This window comes from Poecilia reticulata, linkage group LG13 (genome assembly GCF_000633615.1).
Source record: "Poecilia reticulata strain Guanapo linkage group LG13, Guppy_female_1.0+MT, whole genome shotgun sequence".
Classification (NCBI taxonomy): Eukaryota; Metazoa; Chordata; class Actinopteri; order Cyprinodontiformes; family Poeciliidae; genus Poecilia; species Poecilia reticulata.
In genome coordinates this window covers 18,662,014-18,683,377 of record NC_024343.1, presented here as the reverse complement: position 1 = coordinate 18,683,377, position 21,364 = coordinate 18,662,014, and the positions used below count along the sequence as shown (strand labels likewise).

General features: G+C 38.2%; 1 protein-coding gene across 1 annotated transcript; it reads left to right on the top strand.

Annotated features, from left to right (window-relative positions):
- Nucleotides 1-65: 65 nt before the first annotated feature.
- Nucleotides 66-21,264, top strand: smc4 (structural maintenance of chromosomes 4). Its single transcript, XM_008425822.2, has 24 exons — nt 66-424; nt 1,654-1,814; nt 2,893-3,083; nt 3,669-3,860; nt 4,907-5,083; nt 7,302-7,466; nt 7,853-7,980; nt 8,178-8,318; nt 8,765-8,915; nt 13,203-13,367; nt 13,539-13,772; nt 13,913-14,098; nt 14,220-14,381; nt 14,495-14,720; nt 16,959-17,035; nt 17,600-17,752; nt 17,913-18,039; nt 18,265-18,454; nt 18,940-19,084; nt 19,214-19,387; nt 19,481-19,663; nt 20,277-20,509; nt 20,601-20,784; nt 20,989-21,264. The coding sequence occupies exons 2-24, from the start codon at nt 1,664-1,666 to the stop codon at nt 21,151-21,153; spliced, it is 3,900 nt and encodes a 1,299-aa protein (XP_008424044.1). The 5' UTR covers nt 66-424; nt 1,654-1,663; the 3' UTR covers nt 21,154-21,264.
- Nucleotides 21,265-21,364: the final 100 nt, after the last annotated feature.

Sequence of the window (21,364 nt, the reverse complement as noted above, 5' to 3'; positions counted from 1 at the left end):
TTTTCCAGAAAATAACACACCAGATTTTAATCTTTACTCTTCTTAAGTCTTGACAAAACTTTTCATTTTGAAGAAAGCATTTGCTATCTTTTTTCATTCTTACACTGGTGTTCGGTTTGTGAACATAAAGGGTGTAAAGAGCTGCGTAGTTGGCTCCGTCCCCTTTTTTGAATTTCGTTTTTCTGCCCTGCCCTTTCGAACGATCCATGGTGCCTTGCGTCAGTTTGTAACGAATTTGGTTCGACGGTGCAGTTTAGGCGCCATTTACAAGATACAGTTTTCAAATGGGAAGCGACTCGGAATGATACTGGGCTGAATTTTATGGATTATTTTCGTCAAGTTTTGGATTTTCTGATACTTTTTTTAATTCACAATTTTCAACAGATAGGAGGACCTCTGACGGATCGTGTGTATAACTTAGAAGGTACTTAAGGATACTTTGGTGGGGAGTAATGTGTGGGTACCGTCTATTTGCTGGAATCACAAATTTTTTTCGAAGGGAGACTTGCCGATAGTAACGTTTTATACTAGGTTTTAGCATTAGAAACTCTAGAAATTTGACGGGAAGGCTATTGCTAATTTTAATGCGTTCGTTATATTCTAGAATAGTCATTTTAGCGAGATATTTTTGATCATACTTTGAAACTGTGAAACATTTTACGTTATTAAAGTAAGCAATATTTTGATAGTAACTAGCGTTATTGCATTTACCGTCGTTTTAGGCTGATCTGCAAGTTAAACTGGGCTATTTTGCCATCTTAGACTCCGCTTCGATATTTGACATCCATTAGCTTTAGCTGCTAACCTAACTTCACCATTAGCACCGCTGAATAGCATGATGGACCTAATGGTAAGATGTGAAAACTACGAAAAAGCCAGGACAAACGAGCTGCTTATTTTTAAAACGTGTGACTAAAATTTCAATCTATCGTTGTGCTTAGGTTTTATTAATTCTGTGAGTATGCATCTTATCACAGGGGTTAGGTTAGGTTATTCCGTATTTTACCTCCGCCCCCCAGCATAAAAACTCATGGGACTGAAAGTTAATATTAATGTCAGTTTGAGAAACCCGTTTAGCTGCGCAGAAGTGGACAACCAACATAGGCGTTACAAGGCTCTATGGGGAACCATTTCACCTTATTTGCATAGAAACTATCGAGCTTTCAAGTTCGCCATATTAACTGTATTATTCCCCAGTTTTTCTGCTTTGTACAACTATGTGCGGCGCTCTGAAAAAGATCCCCACTGTAGATGCAGACACACCATGTTATTGAATGAGGGTTTTTTTTTCTTTTAAGATTTTACAGAAACTTGCGTGTTTTTTTTTTGTTTGTTTTTTTTTAACATTAGAAATTTGTTGTTTTTTTTCTCCCCCAGACAAATCTGCGTAATCTTATTCATCCTAATCTTCACCAGAAACCTTTACTTTGTTGTTACACTTACTGTGTTGGCATATGAATAAATAGAGCGATTAGCAAGTAAAGGGGCGGCGGTAAGATCTGGCTGTGGCAAAGATAAAAAACTTGACAGAATAGCTCCAGTGACCGACTATAATGGGAGTTTGAAGATTGACATGCACAAAAAAAAAAAAAACTCGCTCATGGATATTCCCTCTTTTTTTTTTTTTTCTTCTTCCTCCAATGGCCCCTTCAGATTTCATATCATGCCATCTAAAACGGTAAAAAGCTCCACTGCTTCCAAAAGGGAGCCAAAAAGGAAAGGGCTGCAGCCTCGGGATGACTCTGAGGACGAGTTGGATGTACCCCCTCAAGAAACCAACTCCAATGGCCAAGAGGAGGCACCGACGACAACTGGCAAGTAACAAAGGCTGTTTTGGTGTCTCTGAATCCAAATAAGTTGCTCGGTCAATTGCTTTGCGTGTGTTGCTGTACTGGTGAAGGCCAATTGGCTCAGCTGTAGTGCTTTTTTTTTTTTTTTTTTCCTCCTTCTTGCGAACACGTAGTTAGAATGGGCTGATAGTTTTTTTTTTTTTTTTTTTTTGTCTGAAGTGCTCGTCATAAATAATTTTGGGGATGATTTTGTTAACGACGATGGTTCTTCTTGTCCGGATGTCTCCTGCAAACGAGGTAGTTTATTTCGAAAGATAAAGTGTTTTGTTTTTGTTTTTTTCGTTGTATATCAAGTAAAGAAAAATTGTATCAATATCAGCTCATTTCTGTGTTGCTTTTGGAAAGTTCTAGTTAGGATGGGTTAAAATGGTTAACTCTGTGCCTGTTTGCTTGTATTCGAGTCACAAACATCGACTCATTTTGCTTGTTTATGCTTATGTGAGCACAATAGATTTTTTTTTTTTTTTTTTTGGACAGGTCGTTGTGGCTTGCTCTGGTGGCAACATAATAGTTTGAACGATATTGTTGCCTCCCAAAAGAGGACTTCTGTTTGTCTTGGTGTTTTTAATTTCAGTCAGAAATGACTCAAACTGTGACGTTTTTGATCGGGACACACTTTAGTTATTCATCATCGACCGAAGTGACTGTGGCGCATCTACTCCAGTATCAACGCTTGTCGTGGGGAGCGTTTGGGTAATAATGTGGGTTCATGGTCTTTTCTGTATTTTTTTTAATTTTATTTTATTTTTTTTTCGGCTCACGCTTAATTTCAGAACAAAGGAAAATAAGCCCCGTCAACTTTCTCTCTTCGGTCGTTGTTTCACCCGAGACTTGCTGCGTGTGTTGTGTTTGTTTGTTTTATTTTTGTATGTGTGTGTGTATGCGCGCTCCTCCACCCCTCCCCCAGTCACCCACCTACCCACCCCTCTTCTCTCTCTCTCTCTCTCTCTCTCTCTCTCTCTCTCTCTCTCTCTCTCCACCAACACCACCTGAAACGACTCGCACCAGAAGAATAAAAAGTTGTACTTTTGTTGTGCCACAGATCCGTCTCAGGGGGAAGCTACTGAGGCGGTTGATAGTCGAAGTTTGGAGGAGATTCTCGGCAGCATCCCTCCACCTCCGCCCCCAGCAATGACCAATGAACCGGGCGCTCCTCGCCTGATGATCACACATTTAGTTAATCGCAACTTTAAGTCTTATGCAGGGGAGCAGATTCTGGGGCCTTTTCACAAGGTATGACCAAACATGGATGTGAAGCTTTTTTTTTTTTTTAATGTCTGGCAGGGCAAAACTGCTTTGAATCTGTTTGATAAGATCACTTGTGTTAAGTGTCAACCTTACTGTTTTTGTGTTAGTCTTATTTTATTTCCTGGCCTTTTTTTTTGTACCCTGTTGTTGAAGACATACAAATATTAAAACACTAGAAAAGGGTGCAGTTTTATGGTGTTTAACTATATTTAAAAAAAAAATAAAAAAATAAGTGAGAAGTTCACAATCCTCCATTTTGATTTTGTTAGTGAATCTCTCAACCAGAAGTGATTTATTGCTGTTCCCACAGTTCCATTTTAATTATGACTTTCTTCAAACCTTTGCCTTTTCACTGTATTTTGCTCACACAGTTTCTGCTCAGGCTGGGTTTTAGCACATGAACCCTTAACTACACTCACATGGAATACTTTCAGTATTACAGATTTACCTAGATAAAATGCTACCACACGTCTCTAAAAATACAACCTTTACACTGTTTGTTGTAGATGTTGTGTATCTTCATATAATTGATTTCTTATATTTTTATCTCCTTCCTTACCTGTCTCCCAGCGCTTTTCCTGCATCATTGGTCCCAATGGAAGTGGAAAGTCCAATGTGATAGATTCAATGCTCTTTGTGTTTGGATACAGAGCTCAAAAGATCAGATCGAAAAAGCTCTCAGTGCTGATTCACAGCTCTGATAAACACAAGGATGTGCAAAGCTGTACCGTGGAGGTGCATTTTCAAAAGATTATTGATAAGGTATATTTATCTATATTTCTTTCACACTGAAACAACATACACTCATTTCATACAGTTCAATATTCAGCCCAAACTAAAAAACTCAAATCAGGCAGATTTCTTTTTTTTCTTTTTTTACAGGACAGTAATGATTGTCATATTTTTCAAAATATTATTTATCAGATGTCATAATAGAATTGCCACTCATTTGTAACATTAGTGAGTAAACACAAACTCAAATAAGTCTTGAAAGTTAGTTTACACCCCCTCATACTATATTCACCTCACATCGCACTGGTCACTGCCTGTATTTCCAGTTGTTGTTTTTTATTTTTTTATTTTATTTAATTTAATTTTGAATTAACTTGGGCCGTGTCAGCAAATTGTTATTTTATTGCAATGTAAATATTTCTGTGACAGGGAAGATTCTATTCAGATCACAATTTACTGCTAAAAAAAAAAACCTAAAAAGTATTTTTTCATATTAATTTTTTTTTTTTACCCTGCCTTTTGGGAGTGTAAATAATTCTGCCCCTGGCTGACCTTACATCGAAAAAGGAGCATTTCACTTCGCTTCACAAGTGCTGTAAAAATCAAATCAAATTGTTAAACTCATGACTTAATTTTTCTGGAGTTCCTCCTCCCACAGAAATGCTGTTTCTGAAGTAAAAATAATTTTTTGTAAAGGTGGTGTACACAGCCTGAAATACAAGCCCTGTTTGCTAAAGTAAAGAATTTTTAGGCACGCTGCCAACTCTTTTGTTGTGCATTTGCAATCTCCTCATTTCACTGAACATGTTTAACTTATGTAAACGTGACAAATTGCACCAATATATTTTTATTAATTTAAAAAGCCCCCCGCCCAACACATTACAGTTGCTTGTCTAAATCTGATGTTTTTGGAAGTTTTTATGTCTTAATTGTCTCTGGCGTTCTTCAATTTGTAACAACCAGTGATTTTTGTGAGTGCTGTGAATTGTAAAGCTGAATGTTTAGAGCTGTTTGAGTCTCTCCTAAACTCTTCTGTTCTGCTGCTGTGTCTTCTGCCCCTCCCCCCCCTGAGCCAGGAAGGAGATGACTACGAAGTCGTCCCTAACAGCAAGTTCTATGTTTCCAGGACTGCCAACAGAGACAGTACCTCTTACTACCATATCGATGGCAAAAAGGCCACTTTCAAAGAAGTTGGCACTTTACTCCGCAGCCACGGTATTGATCTAGACCACAACAGATTTCTGATCTTGCAGGTAATTGTATTATTTAAAAAAATAAAATAAAATTATTTTATCCTTCCTATGACCATCCTGTTCTGTTTACCAGTCCCTGTGCTTCATCCCATGTCCTGGTGAAAGTTTTAAAATATTTTATGCCCTGCCTGTCTCTTTCTCTGTGTGTGTGTATGTGTGTGTGTGTGTGTTGGGGTGGGCTGGGGTGGTGAAATAACCTGTTGCACTGGAATTGGAAAGGAGAGGAGAGTGCTCTGCCATCCCTTAGACTGCTATAGCAGCGCATCATGGTTTGAAACAATGTGAAAAGGGTGCGAACCATTATTTGCTGCTTTAGAATTTTAAGGAAAAGACACAATTTGACCAGCTGACCAACATGCATGTGAGTGTTTGAAGGATTTCCCACTATGAGAGAGTTTTTGTCTTTTGGGGGGGGGGGCTGAGCCACCAGTGGAGGACAGGTTGGACCCTCCCTTTCTCATATACCTGCCACACTTTAGCAGCACGTAAATATTGGTGTGTGAGAAAAAATAAAAAACCAATATTAGCAGTGCTGCTTCAGGGTGGCAGGGTAAAACACCCTCCACTGCCATGGTTCTCGTTTTTATTGAATTTTTTTATTTACATATATATATATATATTTATTTTTTTTATTACTCTAACGTAAACTGAATTCTTGAAAATAATATTTTCTTGTTTAATTATTTATATATTTTCCCCATGTGTTGTTTTGCAACTCACCCTGAAAAAGTTCACATGTTACACTCCTACCCCCGCAAAGCGTATTGCATCTGACCTGCCTGGTTATTACTGGTCAACTGAAGGGACATGATTAAAATTTAGTTGTATTTGGATTCTTTATTTTATTTCAGTGGTGAACTTTTTTTTTTTTCCTTTCAATGTGAGCATGTCCATTTTCATTCCTCTTGTATGTTTCTGTCGGTGACGCGGCTGCTTGACTGTGTGGAGGTTTAAACTTGGTCTTCAAGGTCACCTCACTTTTCCAGGCCTCTGGTAAATGAGGGGAAGCTGTCTAGTTTGTGCACTGATCAGAGGAGAGGATGATGTGGGGATCCTCCCACCACCCAACTCTTTCTTAAAGCTGCTTTTTCTCTCAGATTAAAAATTTAAACTACATTTTTTTCTTTCTTTTTTTTTTAAATCTCAAATTGAGACTCTTTAAAAGAAGCATTTTATTATAAAAAAAATCATAAATATTAATTGACATGGTATTTACAATAAATGCACATGTCCACTCCAGTAGGGTTGCACTGGAGAGTTGAGGAAGTGTGTGTGTGTGTGTGTGTAGTTTTAGAGATGTCAGTCTTGTTTTAATAGCTCTCATTTTTAGAGATGCACCAAATCACTTAGGGAGGGAATGGAATTGGACAATTTTATATTTTTTTATTTGTTGTTGCTTGATTCTGTTCTTTGACTGGCTGCTAAAATACAGAAAATTCTTAATTTTTCTCTCCTATTTTTAGAATGTATCAGAAATAAAGAAATCTCCCTTATTTGGTCTACAAACAAATCCACCAACTGCATATACTTTGAAAAAAATATTTTAGGTTGATTTAAAATATAAGGTTAGAGAAATGTATGCTTTGACACTTGAATTAAGACAATCATGTAACTCCTCATTTTGTTAGTTTTGAAGCTATTTCCAATGATCAGAGAGCTTTGAGCTCATCTTTCTGTGTGACACTCCTCAAAATAAAATGAATCAGGCTCGCAGGCCAGAGCTTTTAATAAACCAAAAAAATTGTCATCGGCGAGGAAACGCCAGATCGGTGCATCGCTCTTCATTTTTGCAAAAAACATCCATATGACAATTTAAATTACTTTTTCTGTCATCACTATAAATTATTGTTGGTGGGTTGCTGTGATGTTTTAACAGTAGTAACTCCATGTTTTATGTTCCACAAATGCAATCGTGTAATTTGTCCCTTCACAGTTGGAGATTTTCAGTGACAGGATTTTTCATTTATTTATTTTTATTTATTTTTTTATGTCGTCTTTCTGTGTTGTGTAATGTTATTTACACTTTTGTGCACTTTGTTTAAAATTGTGTGTGGGAGAGAGCTGTCTCTGTGTCTTAAAAATTATTTTAAAGAAAGATTGGTGCAACTTTTTTGTGTATGTTTTTTTTTTTTAAATTATTTTAATGATTTTTTTTAATGCAGCCCTATTGTGAATCAGTGTGTGCCTTTTCCAATCTGCTCTTTTGGGCTGTGTGTAGGGTGAGGTGGAGCAGATTGCCATGATGAAGCCTAAAGGTCAGACGGAGCATGATGAGGGGATGCTGGAGTACCTGGAGGACATCATCGGTTCATGCCGTCTCAAAGAACCGATCCAAACTCTGTCTCGCCGCATCGAGCTGCTCAATGAGCAAAGGGGAGAAAAGGTAACTACACTTGCGTGGGTTTGTTTCTCTTTGGGAGTGTTTTTTGTAAAACTGCATAGTCGGGCTGAGAGGTGAACAAATGAGATAATAAATATGGAAATAAATAAATATTTATGAGAGGGTTTTGTGAGAAAACCCTCTCATTCACTTTGAGATTCAGATATAAAGTATTACTCAAAAGTTAAATTACACCAGCTTACAAATGAGTCATTTATTGAATTTAATTTATATTCTGCTTGTACCTAATTATTTTTATGTCTCTGGTGTAGTTTCTGATAGCTTAATTTCATTAGACCGCAGAATTTAGGATTTTTTACATTTATTTATTTTTTTACTTTAATTTCTAGACAAAAGTATCAGTTGTTGTTTTTTTTCTTCTGTCCTAGCTGAATCGAGTTAAGCTGGTAGAAAAGGAGAAAAATGCTTTGGAGGGGGAAAAGAATAAAGCCGTGGAGTTTCTCACCTTGGAGAACGACATCTTCAAACACAAGAGCCAGCTCCACCAGTACTATGTGTGAGTTACACCAGCAGCACCTCTGTGCTCCAGACAGGACAAAATATGACAAAAAGAAGGACCGGCAAGAGCTCTGTGGGATGCTTCTCTGATATCTTACCATTGTGAAGTGTATAAATAGAAAAAGATATATATTATTGCATAATTTGATTTTTTTTTTTTTTAAAGCAAATATTTTGGTTTCTGTTTGCCTTTAGTCATGATCTACAAAAACGTGTGACTGATAAAGAACAGGAAAAGCAAAAGATCTTGGAGGAAACCAAGGAGCTCACCGAAAAAAATGCAAAGATATCAGAAGAGATGGAAAAAATGAACCAAGAGCTCCAAAATGTGGAAAAGTAAGAAATCGGCTTCTCTTCTTTCTTTTTTTTCTTTAACTTGTTTCCTCTGTTACTAATGTAACCCGGTTTGTGTACTAAGTAACATTTCTATTAATTTAGGTTTTTATTTGCTTGTTCAGACATTTAGAGGAATTCATCAGCACTTTGAGTTTCTAATCTATGTGAAATTAGTTATTTATAAAGTAGTTGGCTTTGAAAAAGAGTAGAAACATGACAGTTTCATGTACTGTTATTCCCTTAAAGGAACTCTTTTACTAAAAAAGTACAGAAACTAACTTGTCCCCGTTCTCCCCTATTTATTAGTGTTTTTTTTTTTTTTTTTTTTTTTTTTTTTTTTTTTTTTTTTTTTTTTTTTTTTTTAAGGATTGCTTTTGATAGATTTTCTTCCCCCCATAAAACTGATTAGAATTTAATTCTTAAAAAAAATGCTTTTCCTCCACCAGGAAAAAAAATAAGATCAACAAGTATATTGAGACCCAGAAGGGAAAGTTCACCCAGCTGGACCTGCAGGATGTTGAAGTGCGTGAGAAGATTAAACACTCAAAGAGCAAGAACAAGGCACTGCAGAAGCAGCTGGAAAAAGACCAGAAAAAGGTGTGTTGGCCTTTAGGTTGCAGCAGATCCACTGTAGCATGCAGTTCAGTGACTTTATCTCACTTGGTTTTAGTGTTTGCCTCTCTGTGATAGATAAGTTGTGTCACTCTGACAGTGTCACTGCAGGCAGCAGCAGCACAGTTCAGAGGCTCACAAATACTGGATCTGACAGAGGCGTTTAATTTTAGCCTTTTGTTTTCTAAATTTACTCCACACATTTAATTAAAAAGTAATGCTGAGGCAGCCGTGGCATTGACGGGGTTGGTATGTGTGTTTTAGGTCGTGGCCTATGAAGAAATAAAATATATATTTTTAAAAAATGTGTCAGAAATGGAACCACAAGGATTTTGGTGTTTACTGTTTTTGTTGCTCAGATGTAGTGAAATGACGTGTTTGGAGGGGTTGTGTGTCTCATGCGGTTGTCCAGCATAAGACATACAACTGACAATCATTTTTATCCACTATTACTTTTTTAAGGATAAATATAATTTTTTTTTCGTATATATATTTTAGGCTGAATCAGGTTCTCTTTAAGGAGAAAATATTTATTACTTGAAAAATACAATTTTACTAAGTATTTTCGCTCTAGCTTCTAGTACGAATATCTTAGTACACCTAAAATAAGTCAAAACATACTTGCAAGTAACTTTTCAGCAAGATGTAGGATCTTGTTTTAAGTCAGTAATTCTTGAATAGAGATGAAACGGTACCAGTTTGTCTGGCAGAATTTTTCACTGATTATATGGGGGAAAATGGTATAAGTTAAATAATCTAGTGGAACTTGTTCTTTTATTTTATTAATATTAAGGAATTATTACTTATTTACGCAAAATAAGCTCCAAAGTTAGCTGTAGGTTTGCTTTGACTTATTTCAGATGTACGAAGATGTTTAAAGCAGAATCTACACCAAAGTCACTTATTAGGATTAAGTGTTTTCACAGTGTGAAATTTTTACAATTTTTTTGTGTGAAAACTGAAGAGATACAAATTAAATAAAAAAAAAAAAAATAAATAAATTGTTTAATAGCTTTTGTGACAGCATTTTGTCTGACTGCACGTTGATTGCGATACTAAAGAAAATGCAAAACAGTGGCTTTTCTTGTCTTACTTAAAATCTGGATATTTTTACTCACTGATATTTGCATCAAGGAATGGTTCCTTTTTTATGAATTACAGTCATAGTGAAACAACTACTGTACAAATAATTCCTTATTTGAAAAATTTTCTTTTCAGCAGTGCTTGAAGAAGGGATGCTTTATATGATTTTTGTGGTTTCATTAAAGTGATGCTATCGATGGAATAAAATAAAAACTAATGTGAAACTGTCAACGAGTTATCAGACACTAGGGGGCCGTGAAGCTGCACAAAGTGAATCTGGGCGTGTGCTTTGCTAAACTATTTTTGCCCTGATGGATTAAACTGCCGATCCTTTTATTTTTTGCAACATAGCTGATCGAAATCATTTGTCAGGCTTTGCTTCGGGGACGTGTGGCTGACGTTTCTTCCCAGCTCTGAAAGCCTTTTCTTCTGGAACTCTGCTGGTCAGAGGGGGAGCTGGGCAGAGGCAGGCTGACCTCTGGGGAGCAGTGTTCTGCTGTGTGGTAGTCAACTATGGCCTGGCTTGTGTAACACTTCCAGCAGCCACATTCACATTTCACCCGCAGTTAACCCTACAGAACATAAACTATATATGCGTATGCCAATTCTTGCTTTGTTTCAGCTCCGCCAAAATGCAGACTGTTGTGCCAGTCTCAACCAGGGCTTGTTTGGTCCTCGTGTGCTTATATTTGATTACATGTGTGCTCTCGGTCTGCTTTAGAATGCATCGTATAGTAGCTGGTAATTTACATGGATTCTTTTTTTTATGTGTCTGTTTTGTGTGTGTGTGTTTTTTTTTTTTCCCTTTCCCCTCCCAATGGGGTCCTTCTATCAAATTTATTCCAGGTCTTACACCACATGCATAAATGGAGCATCATATCCTGTGGTTTTCTTGCTTAATGATCCGAATTGTGATCCACAGACAATTAAACACAGTCCTGATCATGTTTCTTAGAAATAACACTTTCACAACAGGTAGTAATCTGAGCTTTATGTATTTGAGTTAGTAAAATGGGATGTTCTGACTTCAGTCAGATCTCCTACAGGCAAAGTCTTAAAGGAAATCCTATCACAATTAAATGAGGTTGTTGTGTTGCTTCCCTTTATTCTTTTCTCCTGTTGTTTTTTTTTTCTTCTTTTTATTCGTAACAATAGCAGTGCGATCAAAAATAATTGCAAAAAAAACAACATATATGTGAGTCAAATAATAGTTTTTAAATTTTGCGTGCACTTTTGATGTAAAGGTCTTCAAAAATATCCATCTTTAATCCCAATTGATTCTTCTAATATTTACGTTTTTATTTTCATTTTTGGCTTTCTCATTTATAGCAGCTCTGACTGTAACATCTACAGACTGCACTTGTCGTATAACTAAATTCTTACATTTTTGCTTGTTTTGCCTCTGGCATCGTCCGAGGTGAAGAGGGGGAAAAAGATCGACATCATAGTTGCAAGATCAAAATGAGTCATCGTCTCTCTTGGAAACCTCAAAGTGTAAATACACAAATTAGTGGCCTGGTTTCAAATTGTATCTCGTTAAAGTCAAAACAAGCTTATAAATGAATTTTTTTATTATTTTAATTTTTTGTAATAAAAGCTAACGGATGAAAAATAGGAATTACATCCATGCATCTTGTTTTCTTGGACCTAAAGGTCCTTATTAGCTTTACATCTATTCAGTTTCTTATTTATGTTTTCCATCAATACTGCACTTTAAAGTATTTTTCACATTAGGTGGACATTTTCTTGCTTTTGGAAGCTGACCACAGTATTATATATTTACATAATATATAGATTTGTGGCAGGCAGCTTCCTTATCATCTCCTTTGTTTTTTTTAATACCTTTTTTTCCTCTTTGAGCTGAACTTGCATACATCTCATCTACTAACGACTACTAAACTCACATTTTACTTTTTGCATCATAACAGCAGCAAATATGTGTTTTCAATAGACTACAAAATGCATATGCAGGTAACCATGGAGATGACGGATGCAGTGCCATGTGTGTTAAAGTCAGAGGCGTTGTGCTCCATGGGTTACAGTTTGTTGATGAGAGATGTTATATTTATCACAATAATATATAAATTATCATTTCATTTATTTTAGCACTTCAACAAAAAAAACTGTTTCTTTGTCAGTTAAATTATTAAAGAATTGTGTGTCTGCTGTGGCGTAATGGAAGCCCAGGTTGCTTTAGTAGCCGCCTTCAGCTCGCCTCCATTGTTGGCTCCTCTTGACTTTAAACTCTGTTTGTTTCGGGTGAATTTGCTGGTGGTCACTCATGGTTACACCATGGTCAATAGACTGGAACCTTTGGCAGTGTTGGCAGCTGCCAAAGCCTGCTAGAGAATGAAATGCGCATCTCCATAAAGCTTGTCAGTAGAGGAAGCGTGATGTGCTCTAACGTTTCTGGATGGACTTGATGAAACCCTGTGGACAAACAGCAGAAGGCGACCTGGCCCCCCAAATCCACACAGACTGTATGTAGGAACCTCAAGCAACATGGCTTCTGTGCCTTACCACTCTTCCTCCAGAGTCTTGGAGCTTGACTTCTTAATGTTCAAAATTTACTTTGATGAAATAAGAACTTCTTTTGAGCAGTTAGCAACAGTCTAGTGTTTTTTTTTTTCCCCCTTCTTCTTTCTTATCCCAGGTAACACGCTTCTAATGTTGCCCTCCAAACCTCGTCAGGTTCCACCAAACTCTTGAATGGGCTTTTGTTCACAGTCCTCACAAGACAGCAGTTTTTGCTGTTACTTTTGCACTTTTTTTTTTTTTTTTTTTTTTTACCACACTTATTTCTCTCAACTTGCCATTGCTTCGATACAGTAATATGAAGAGACGAGTTCTTAAGCAGGAACTTGTGGCTTACCTACTTGTTGAAGGTGCGAAAACTCACTGGACAACTTTCAAGTCTTTTTAGATGATTACATAGGCTGTAGCATTTCTGTATTGAATTTCTTTCTCATTCGTCTTGTATTTATTTATTTTTTTAAATAAAACTGAAAATTTGTGAGACTTAATTTAGGGTTTTCACTAGTTCTAAACAAGAATTAACAGGGGAAAAAAATGTCTTGAATCATAATATTCACTGCTTAATGAACTGATGCTCACATTTTGAATTGAGAAAATTGTAAAATTTTCCTTTAGTTTTAACAGTTTTTATTGGTTGTTTGGCTCATTATTCAGCTGGAGGAAGTGCGAGGCATACCAGCCAGCAGTGAACAAGCCATCTCTGAAGCAACGGCCCAAAAAGAAGACCTGGAGAAGCAGAAAGCGAAAGAAGAAGAAAAACTGAAAGTAGTGATGGAAAGTCTGAAGGAAGAGACGAGTGGCTTGCAACAGGACAAAGAGGTGTGTGTGTGTGTGTGTGTGTGTGTGTGTGTGTGTGTGTAGTTGCAGATGTCCTGACAACTTGGCTGAGGTTACCGGAATAGCTCTGCATTACTATCTGTTAAATGAAGTCTTCAATTGTTCTTGAGACTTTTTTTTTTTTTTTTTTTAAACACCGCTCTTACTTACCAGAAAAGGGAGAAAGAGCTCATGGAACTCAGCAAGGCCGTAAACGAGACCCGCTCTCAAATGGACATCGCTCAGTCCGAGCTCGACATCTACCTCAGCCGCCACAAAACTGCTCTGACTCAGCTCAACGCGGCCAAGCAGACGCTCCAGACGACTTCGGACACTCTGCAGGAGCGCCGGCCCGCCATCAAAGACCTGCAGGTCCAAATCCCCCTGAAGGAAAAGGAGCTCAAGAAGGTAAAACGATCAACAGAGATAAACCAAAATCAGCGTGAAGTCTTAAGTTCCATGTATCTAAAATCAAGACCTTAAAATATTTTATATTCATTTAATAAAAAAAAGCTTCTGCTTTACTTACACTCCATGTTTCACTACAGGACCAGGAAGAGTTGGAGCAGCTGCTGAAGGTGGATAATGAAAATAGGCATGTGGTGAGAGAACTGCAGCAAAAGGTGGACGAAGCCAAGAGCTCCCTGTCCTCCAATCGCAGCCGAGGAAAAGTCTTGGACGCCCTGATGCAGCTCAAGAAGAGCGGCAAAATCCCTGGAATCTACGGAAGATTGGTAAAAACCTGCTTACATGTTACAGAAAACCTTTTCATTTGTATATATTTTTGTCATTATTCCTATATTTGTTTCTCATAATCGTAACGCGGGGTTTTTAAAATGGTTTTGGTGCTCGTAGGGAGATCTTGGAGCCATAGATGAAAAGTATGATGTGGCCATTTCATCTTGCTGCGGCGCTCTGGACAACATCGTGGTGGATACGATCGACACGGCTCAGAAATGCGTCACTTTCCTCAAGGAGCAGAATATCGGTGTCGCCACTTTCATCGGCCTCGACAAGGTAATGTAACTCTTAGAAACTTCAGTCAGCATGCCGTTAAGATTCAGTAAACTTAAAACAGAGTTTTGTTTCTCCTTTTGACTGCTTTTTTTTTTTTTTTTTTAATGATTTAGATGAAGGTCTGGGAGAAGAACATGACCCCCATTCACACGCCAGAGAACACCCCCCGCCTCTTTGACATGGTGCGAGTAAACGATGAGAGGGTCAGACCAGCGTTCTACTTTGCCCTGAGGGACACCCTGGTCGCTCAAGACATGGAGCAGGCCACCAGGATGGCCTTCCAGAAGGACAAACGCTGGAGGGTGGTCACCCTGAAGGGGCAGATAATTGAGATGGCAGGTTGGTGAGATTCATCACTCCTACATGGATTCCTGTCCTGCTTTCTTTTTTTTTCTTTTCTTTGTCAATTTGTATCCACAGCTGGTACTGGTGTTAAAAAACTGTTAAAAGTTGACAGCAGAAACTTTATTTGACTAAAACATGAGTCTAGGTTTTCTTATAACTTCAACCTTTTCTGATAAAACTGATCAGTTCCTGGAGCCGTGTTTGTGATTCTCCTGAGCCTGTGTACATTCTCTTCAACAATACTCAGTCTGACTAGGCCTGTCATGATAACAAATTTTGCTGAGCGATTAATTGTCTAAAAAAAATTATTGCGATAAACGATAATATTGTTTCAAGACCTTAGACATTGATTTTATGGAAATGACTAATAATGCATGCGATTTCCTGCCATAGATAAATGCACTTTATTTTCAAACGAACACATAACACTGGAACTGATGAACTAAATAAACAAAACAATCAAAAACAAAAATAAAATGGATTCGCAGTCTCCATTTACAAAAAATTTACTTGAATAAAAACTAAACAACATAAAGCCAAAGTGGAAATAAATACTGCATTCAACCAAAAGAGTGCAGATTATGAAGTCTGTATACTATATTGCCCTTCAGTAGTCACTAGATTTAAATAGAGAAGATGGGCACATCAGACTACCTTAATGCAATAGTTCACATTACACGATTTTCTGCCCCTATTTTCCCCTTATGACAATCTTAGAACATTATCCGATCCAAGATTGTTGCTGGTGATTTCGTAACAGATCATCCTGCAGTGTATGGTGTTACGGTAGATTGTCTTGGCCGCTCCAATCTAAATCGGGGGTTTTCCCCGACTGGGAGCTTAACGCAGCCCGTTGAATGCGACAGGTAGCCAATCAGAAAGTGTGGATTCTCCTTCATGCTTTCTGAGGGGAAATAACGAGGGGAATCCCAAACAGCTGACACAGCGCAAGTCCAGAGATATGTGGAAACAACATTCATATTTATTCAACATTTTGTACAAAGAATATAGAAATGACAAGGAGAGGAGTTGGAGCCAAATTGCTACTGCAGTTGATGAACCTGGTAACTTTTCAGCTGTTCTTCGTTAAAGTAACAAATAGTTTATAATGATTTTTATTGAGTCAGGACTTTACGCTGACTCTAGCCACATGCATCACAGGTAGATTGTAGTACAACATTGATTAATGCCTGGTTTTAAAATTAGTTACCTGGACTTGTAGCCTTTATTTTGTGCCCATGTGGCTCCACATGGCTGAACCCGATCGAACCGTTATACCTAGAATTTCTGATGGCTAATGTGTCTCTCAGGTTTTGGAAATGGGCCGATATTCGGCCTGACAACTCGTGTCGTGTGCGCTGGACATTAAGGAAATGAGGAAGGGAGGGTCAGTGGAGAGTCCATAGCTGAGCCTTTTTTCATTCAGTGTCATCAACATAAAGAAAAAAAGACAGGAAGAGACGATAAAGACGATAATTAAAATGAGGTCGATAGGTTTAATTTATCGTGCAATTAATCGATTTATCGTTTATCGCGACAGGCCTAAGTCTGAGTGACCTTTCTGCTTTTATTTAATTAGGGAATGATAAAAAAAATCCGATTATATCTTTTGATGTAAATTCTAATGGCCTGAGCTCAGTTCAGTTGTTTCACAAAAACGTTAATGTGATGAGATAAGCTTGTATATCAGTATTTTTATTTTATTTTTGTCATAATGGCGCTTTTATAAGTTTGCAGCTTATTTTACAATCGGTAGTAGAATGCTTTAAATCAAGGCTGTAACTGTGTTCTAAAAAAAATTACATAGTATATGAAAGAGTCCGTATGAAATTGTAGAAAAAGTTGCAGAATATAAGCTATTTTTGGTGCAAACTACAATAATATGGTATGCTAACTTTTTCAGATGAACTATCTGAAGTATTTCATCTGAAAATATTTGCTCTGTATTGTTGGTATGATGTTAGCATGGCAGTTTAAAGTATTTTTGCCCCAATGATCAAACCAAAACAACTGAGTCTCCCTGTTTTTGTAATAGAACCCATCTTCCTTAATCTCGATTATTACAGGATAATATAAATTAACTTTAAATCATTTATCAAAGCAGCTTTTTTGACCATCACAATGCAAAGTGTTATCTTATTTCAGCTTGTCCTTCACAGACCGTGACGGGATGGTTAATAATTAACTCTCAGGAAAGTTTTTGTTTCTCATTCTTTTGTTTTTGTTGCACAGGAACAATGACTGGCGGTGGAAGAGTTATGAAAGGCAGGATGGGGTCTTCTATCAGCCAAGGGGTGTCCCAGGTCGAGGTTAGTTCAAAACATGCAAATAAATAAAAGGTCACATTTTCAACTCAAGCATGGCATTAAAAAAAAAAACAAAACAAAAAAAACTTTTGATTAGTTTGAATTATTTCTGATCTTGATTTTGAATGAAGTCCAGTTTCCTCTCCCTAAAGATCGTGGCGATGACGGAGAAAATGTTGGAGGTTCAGTTTTGAATCTAAAGAGAAACAAAGGCGTAATGTCATCTCCATTTATTTGGCCTTTGTTTGCATCAAAGTACATGCTGTTGGTTGTATTTATAGTTTGGAAACATTGGGATTTAATTCAATCAGAAGCTGGCCGTTAAACTCTTATTGACTTTCCGTTTTATTAAACTGATGAGAATAATGCATATTATGCATTTTTCTATGCAAATCTTTTTTTTTTCTCAATATCTAGAACGATATATTAGTAGCATTGTGCTCTTTTCACTCGTCTTCAAGTTGAATAGTGTAAGTCCAACTGGGCATCTGAAGTGCTCATGCGATGCGTGTACCAAGCGTGTCCTCCATCACAACAAAACTTGATTTTCCATGTGTGTTTTTACAGCTCGACCGTATGGAGAGCAAGCTGAATGAGAAAGTGTCAGAGCTGCACGGCTGCCAGGAGAGACGGCTGCAGTTGGAGGAGAACGTCCAGCGCCTGCAGCCTCAGCTCAGAGAGATGAAGAACACTCTGGAAAAATACACAAACAGCATGAGCGTACGACACTTTATGCACCGTTTGCCTCCTTGTTTATGCTTCATTTATCCTTCAAATGATATCAGTTGCCTATATCCAGGCTTACAAACGAGCAGTTTTTTACCTAATTAAAGAAGTTTCTCAGAGTTTTTTTTTGTTTTTTCCCCCCTTCTTCCCTCAGAGTCTGGCTGACCAGGAGACTCACTTGAAACTTCAGATTAAGGAGCTTGAAGCCAACGTGCTGGCAGCTGCCCCAGACAAAGCCAAGCAGAAACAGATGGAGAAGAGCCTGGAGGCATTCAAGAAAGGTAGGAACTTGCATAAACTGTAAAGAGAGGTGCTAATTGTTTTATGTCATTATATCCTTCCTCATGTCAGATTAAGACTTAACTTCTGGAAAAATACACTCTACCCTTTAGTATATCTTCAATACAGAGTAGATTTTAATTTAAATAGATTACCTTAAGTTTTAATGCCAAAATGTTTAATTTCTTTTTTTTTTTTTTTTCTTCCCCCCCCTCTCTCTTTATTAGACTTTGAGTCAGCATCCAGTAAGGCCGGGAAGGTGGAAAACGAGGTGAAAAGACTCCACAACTTGATTGTTGACATCAACAGCCACAAACTGAAGGCTCAGCAGGATAAGCTTGACAAGATCAACAAAGAGCTCGACGACTGCTCCTCCATCATCACCAAGGCCAAAGTGGCCATAAAGACGGCTGATCGGTAAGGGAAGGGAATATTAAAGGTGAAACAGTCCGCCTTCATCCTGCTGCCACTAACGGTGGACTTTCTTTGAGGTTGGTGATGTCAGTTCTGGTTTTCTGTGTAAAGACTTTAATACGTGTTGACTCATTTGTTTAATGCAACAATCAAGTGCAACAAATTTGTACCATGAAAGAAAAAAAAAATGTAGGGTCTACAAGAGAGGGATTATCAAAGTAGATTCACCAATATGAACATTTTGGTAAATATACGTTTTTAATATCCCTGTTTTGGCTGATAACCATTATATACATTTCCCTACTCAACACTGAAAAATGATCACGCTACTAACGGCTTGTATACAATGTTAAAGTGAGCAGCATCTAGCCAGAGTAATTCAAACGCCTTGCTTTCTGAAGGCCAATGAAATGATTGATCTGCTTTAGCTGTTGCTGTCAACACCACTGATGAAAAAAGGCCTAAATCCTCTTCCGTTTGTCTCACAGAAACCTGAAAAAGTGTGAGGAGAGCGTTGCTCGTGTGCAAGCTGAGCTGAAAGAGAACGAGAAGTTGATGGCTGAGCTCACAGAGCAGCTGAAGAAACTAGAAGATGAGGCGGGGGAGATCATGAAAGCCTGCCACGAGGCAGAGGTTGCTGCTCACCATTTACATTATTAGTATCAGAACGTCTTAAATCTGCTGGGGGAGTGTTTCTCTCTCAGAGGACATCCTCAGCATCAATAAAGCTGATCTACTCCTGCTTTGGTTCTGGTTGTGTAGGCCACTCTGCCTGAGGTGCAGGAGCAGTATCAGAACGTTTCCAAGGAGATCAAGGCCCTGCAGCAGCAGGAGCACGCGCTGCAAGAAGAGTCGCTCAACGTCCGGCTGACCATTGAGCAGATAGACGCCGCCATCACAAAGCACAATGGCAAGATCAAGTACTGGCAGGATGAGGCGAGTCACATAACTAAACCAGTACACAGCTGGGGAACAACCAGGCCCCCTTAGCTTTGTTGTCTTCAATAATGCCTGTTTTTTGTCTTCCAGAGCACCAAGCTGTCCCTTCACACCATTGAGGGCCAGGCAGCAGAGGAACTCCGTGTCTTTCCTCCTGCTGAGCTGGAAACCATCTCAGATCCAAACATCCTGGTGAACAAGATCAGCATGCTGGAGAGCCAGTGTAGTCAAATGAAGCCCAATCTAGGAGCCATTGCAGAGTACAAGAAGAAGGTACACACAAACACTACAAGGTGTCCTGGTTGTCTCGTTGGTCGGGATGAAGGATCTCATTCACTGCTGCCCCGAGAGCAGCAGTGAATTTCTAGGGTCTCCGCCTGCTTGAAAAGTCTTGCATTCATGTAACTAGTTAGAAATCTGTAATTCGTAAGTTGACTTTAAATATATTAATCACAGGTCTTCAAATTTTTTTTTTTAGAACTATTTAGTGTTGTACATGTTTTTTTTTTGTTTTTTATCTCATTTTGCTTTTTTGTCAGGCAAAAGTTTGAGTCGCACGCAGATGTCTTCATAGCTTCTCTAGCTAATATAGCTAACATAGCTCTGCTAGCTAGCTTTGCTAGGGAGCGACGGTGACAGGTTAATGTTGAAACCCGACACAAAACAGCGACAAAAGTTGCGCATTTTTAAATGTTTGTGTCGCGTGGCAGGCTCGCGTGTGCACGTCTACGTTTACAAGCGCAAAATTTCACAAGTATGAAAACGACTGAGGAGCGACGAAGCGGACATTCATCACCAGTTGATAAAACCTGGCGCCAATAGACGGACTTTGTTTTACATCGGCATAAGATAAACGCGCGTCATCTCAGACTCTTTGTGTCCTCAGGAGGAGCTGTACCTGCAGCGCGTCGCCCAGTTGGACGAGATCACAGCGGACAGAGACAGGTTCAAGCACGCCTACGAGGACCTCCGTAAGCAGCGGCTCAACGAGTTCATGACCGGGTTCAACATGATCACCAACAAGCTGAAGGAGAACTACCAGATGCTGACACTAGGTGGGGATGCAGAGCTGGAGCTAGTGGACAGCTTGGATCCGTTCTCTGAGGGAATCATGTTCAGGTAAGAGAGTATTAAAAAAAAAAAGCAGTCCACACGTTAGCTCTATGTTTGTTATTTATTTGACGTATTCTTTCGTTTTTATTTGTTTTAGTGTTCGTCCACCAAAGAAAAGTTGGAAAAAGATCTTTAACCTGTCTGGAGGGGAGAAGACCCTCAGCTCTCTGGCTCTAGTGTTTGCTCTGCATCACTACAAGCCCACCCCGCTTTACTTCATGGACGAGATCGATGCAGCGCTGGACTTCAAGAACGTCTCCATCGTTGCCTGTTATATTTATGTGAGCACAATCAGGCTGCTAGTTTACTTTTAATATTTTTAAAGCTTTTATGATTTGTTCTCGATGGTCGCATCATAACTTGATTGCAACAGAACGATTCTTAAGCTTTAAAGTGTATAAACCGAGAGAATCCCCACTGCACTAAGACATTATTCAACAGTAACTGTGTGCTTAAATAATTAAAATGTGTTTTTCTTTTTGCAGGAACAGACAAAGAACGCTCAGTTCATCATCATCTCCTTGAGGAACAACATGTTTGAGATTGCGGATCGTCTCATCGGCATCTATAAAACACACAACACAACCAAAAGTGTCGGAATCAATCCCAAAACAATCGTGTTCAGAGAACATGATGCCATCACAGCATAAAAAGCAAACTTTATCTTATAATGTTCTTTCATAAACCATGTAAATATTTGTACTGTCCTTTACAATAGTGCTGCTATTTCTTTAATCTGAAAAATAAAGTTTTTTCATACACTTCTTTGTGAAATTATTCTTAAACAAAATGGAAAAACTCGTAAGAACACATTTAAAGCTCTTTAAATCATATTCAGGGGAAAATGTCCATTTGGTTTTA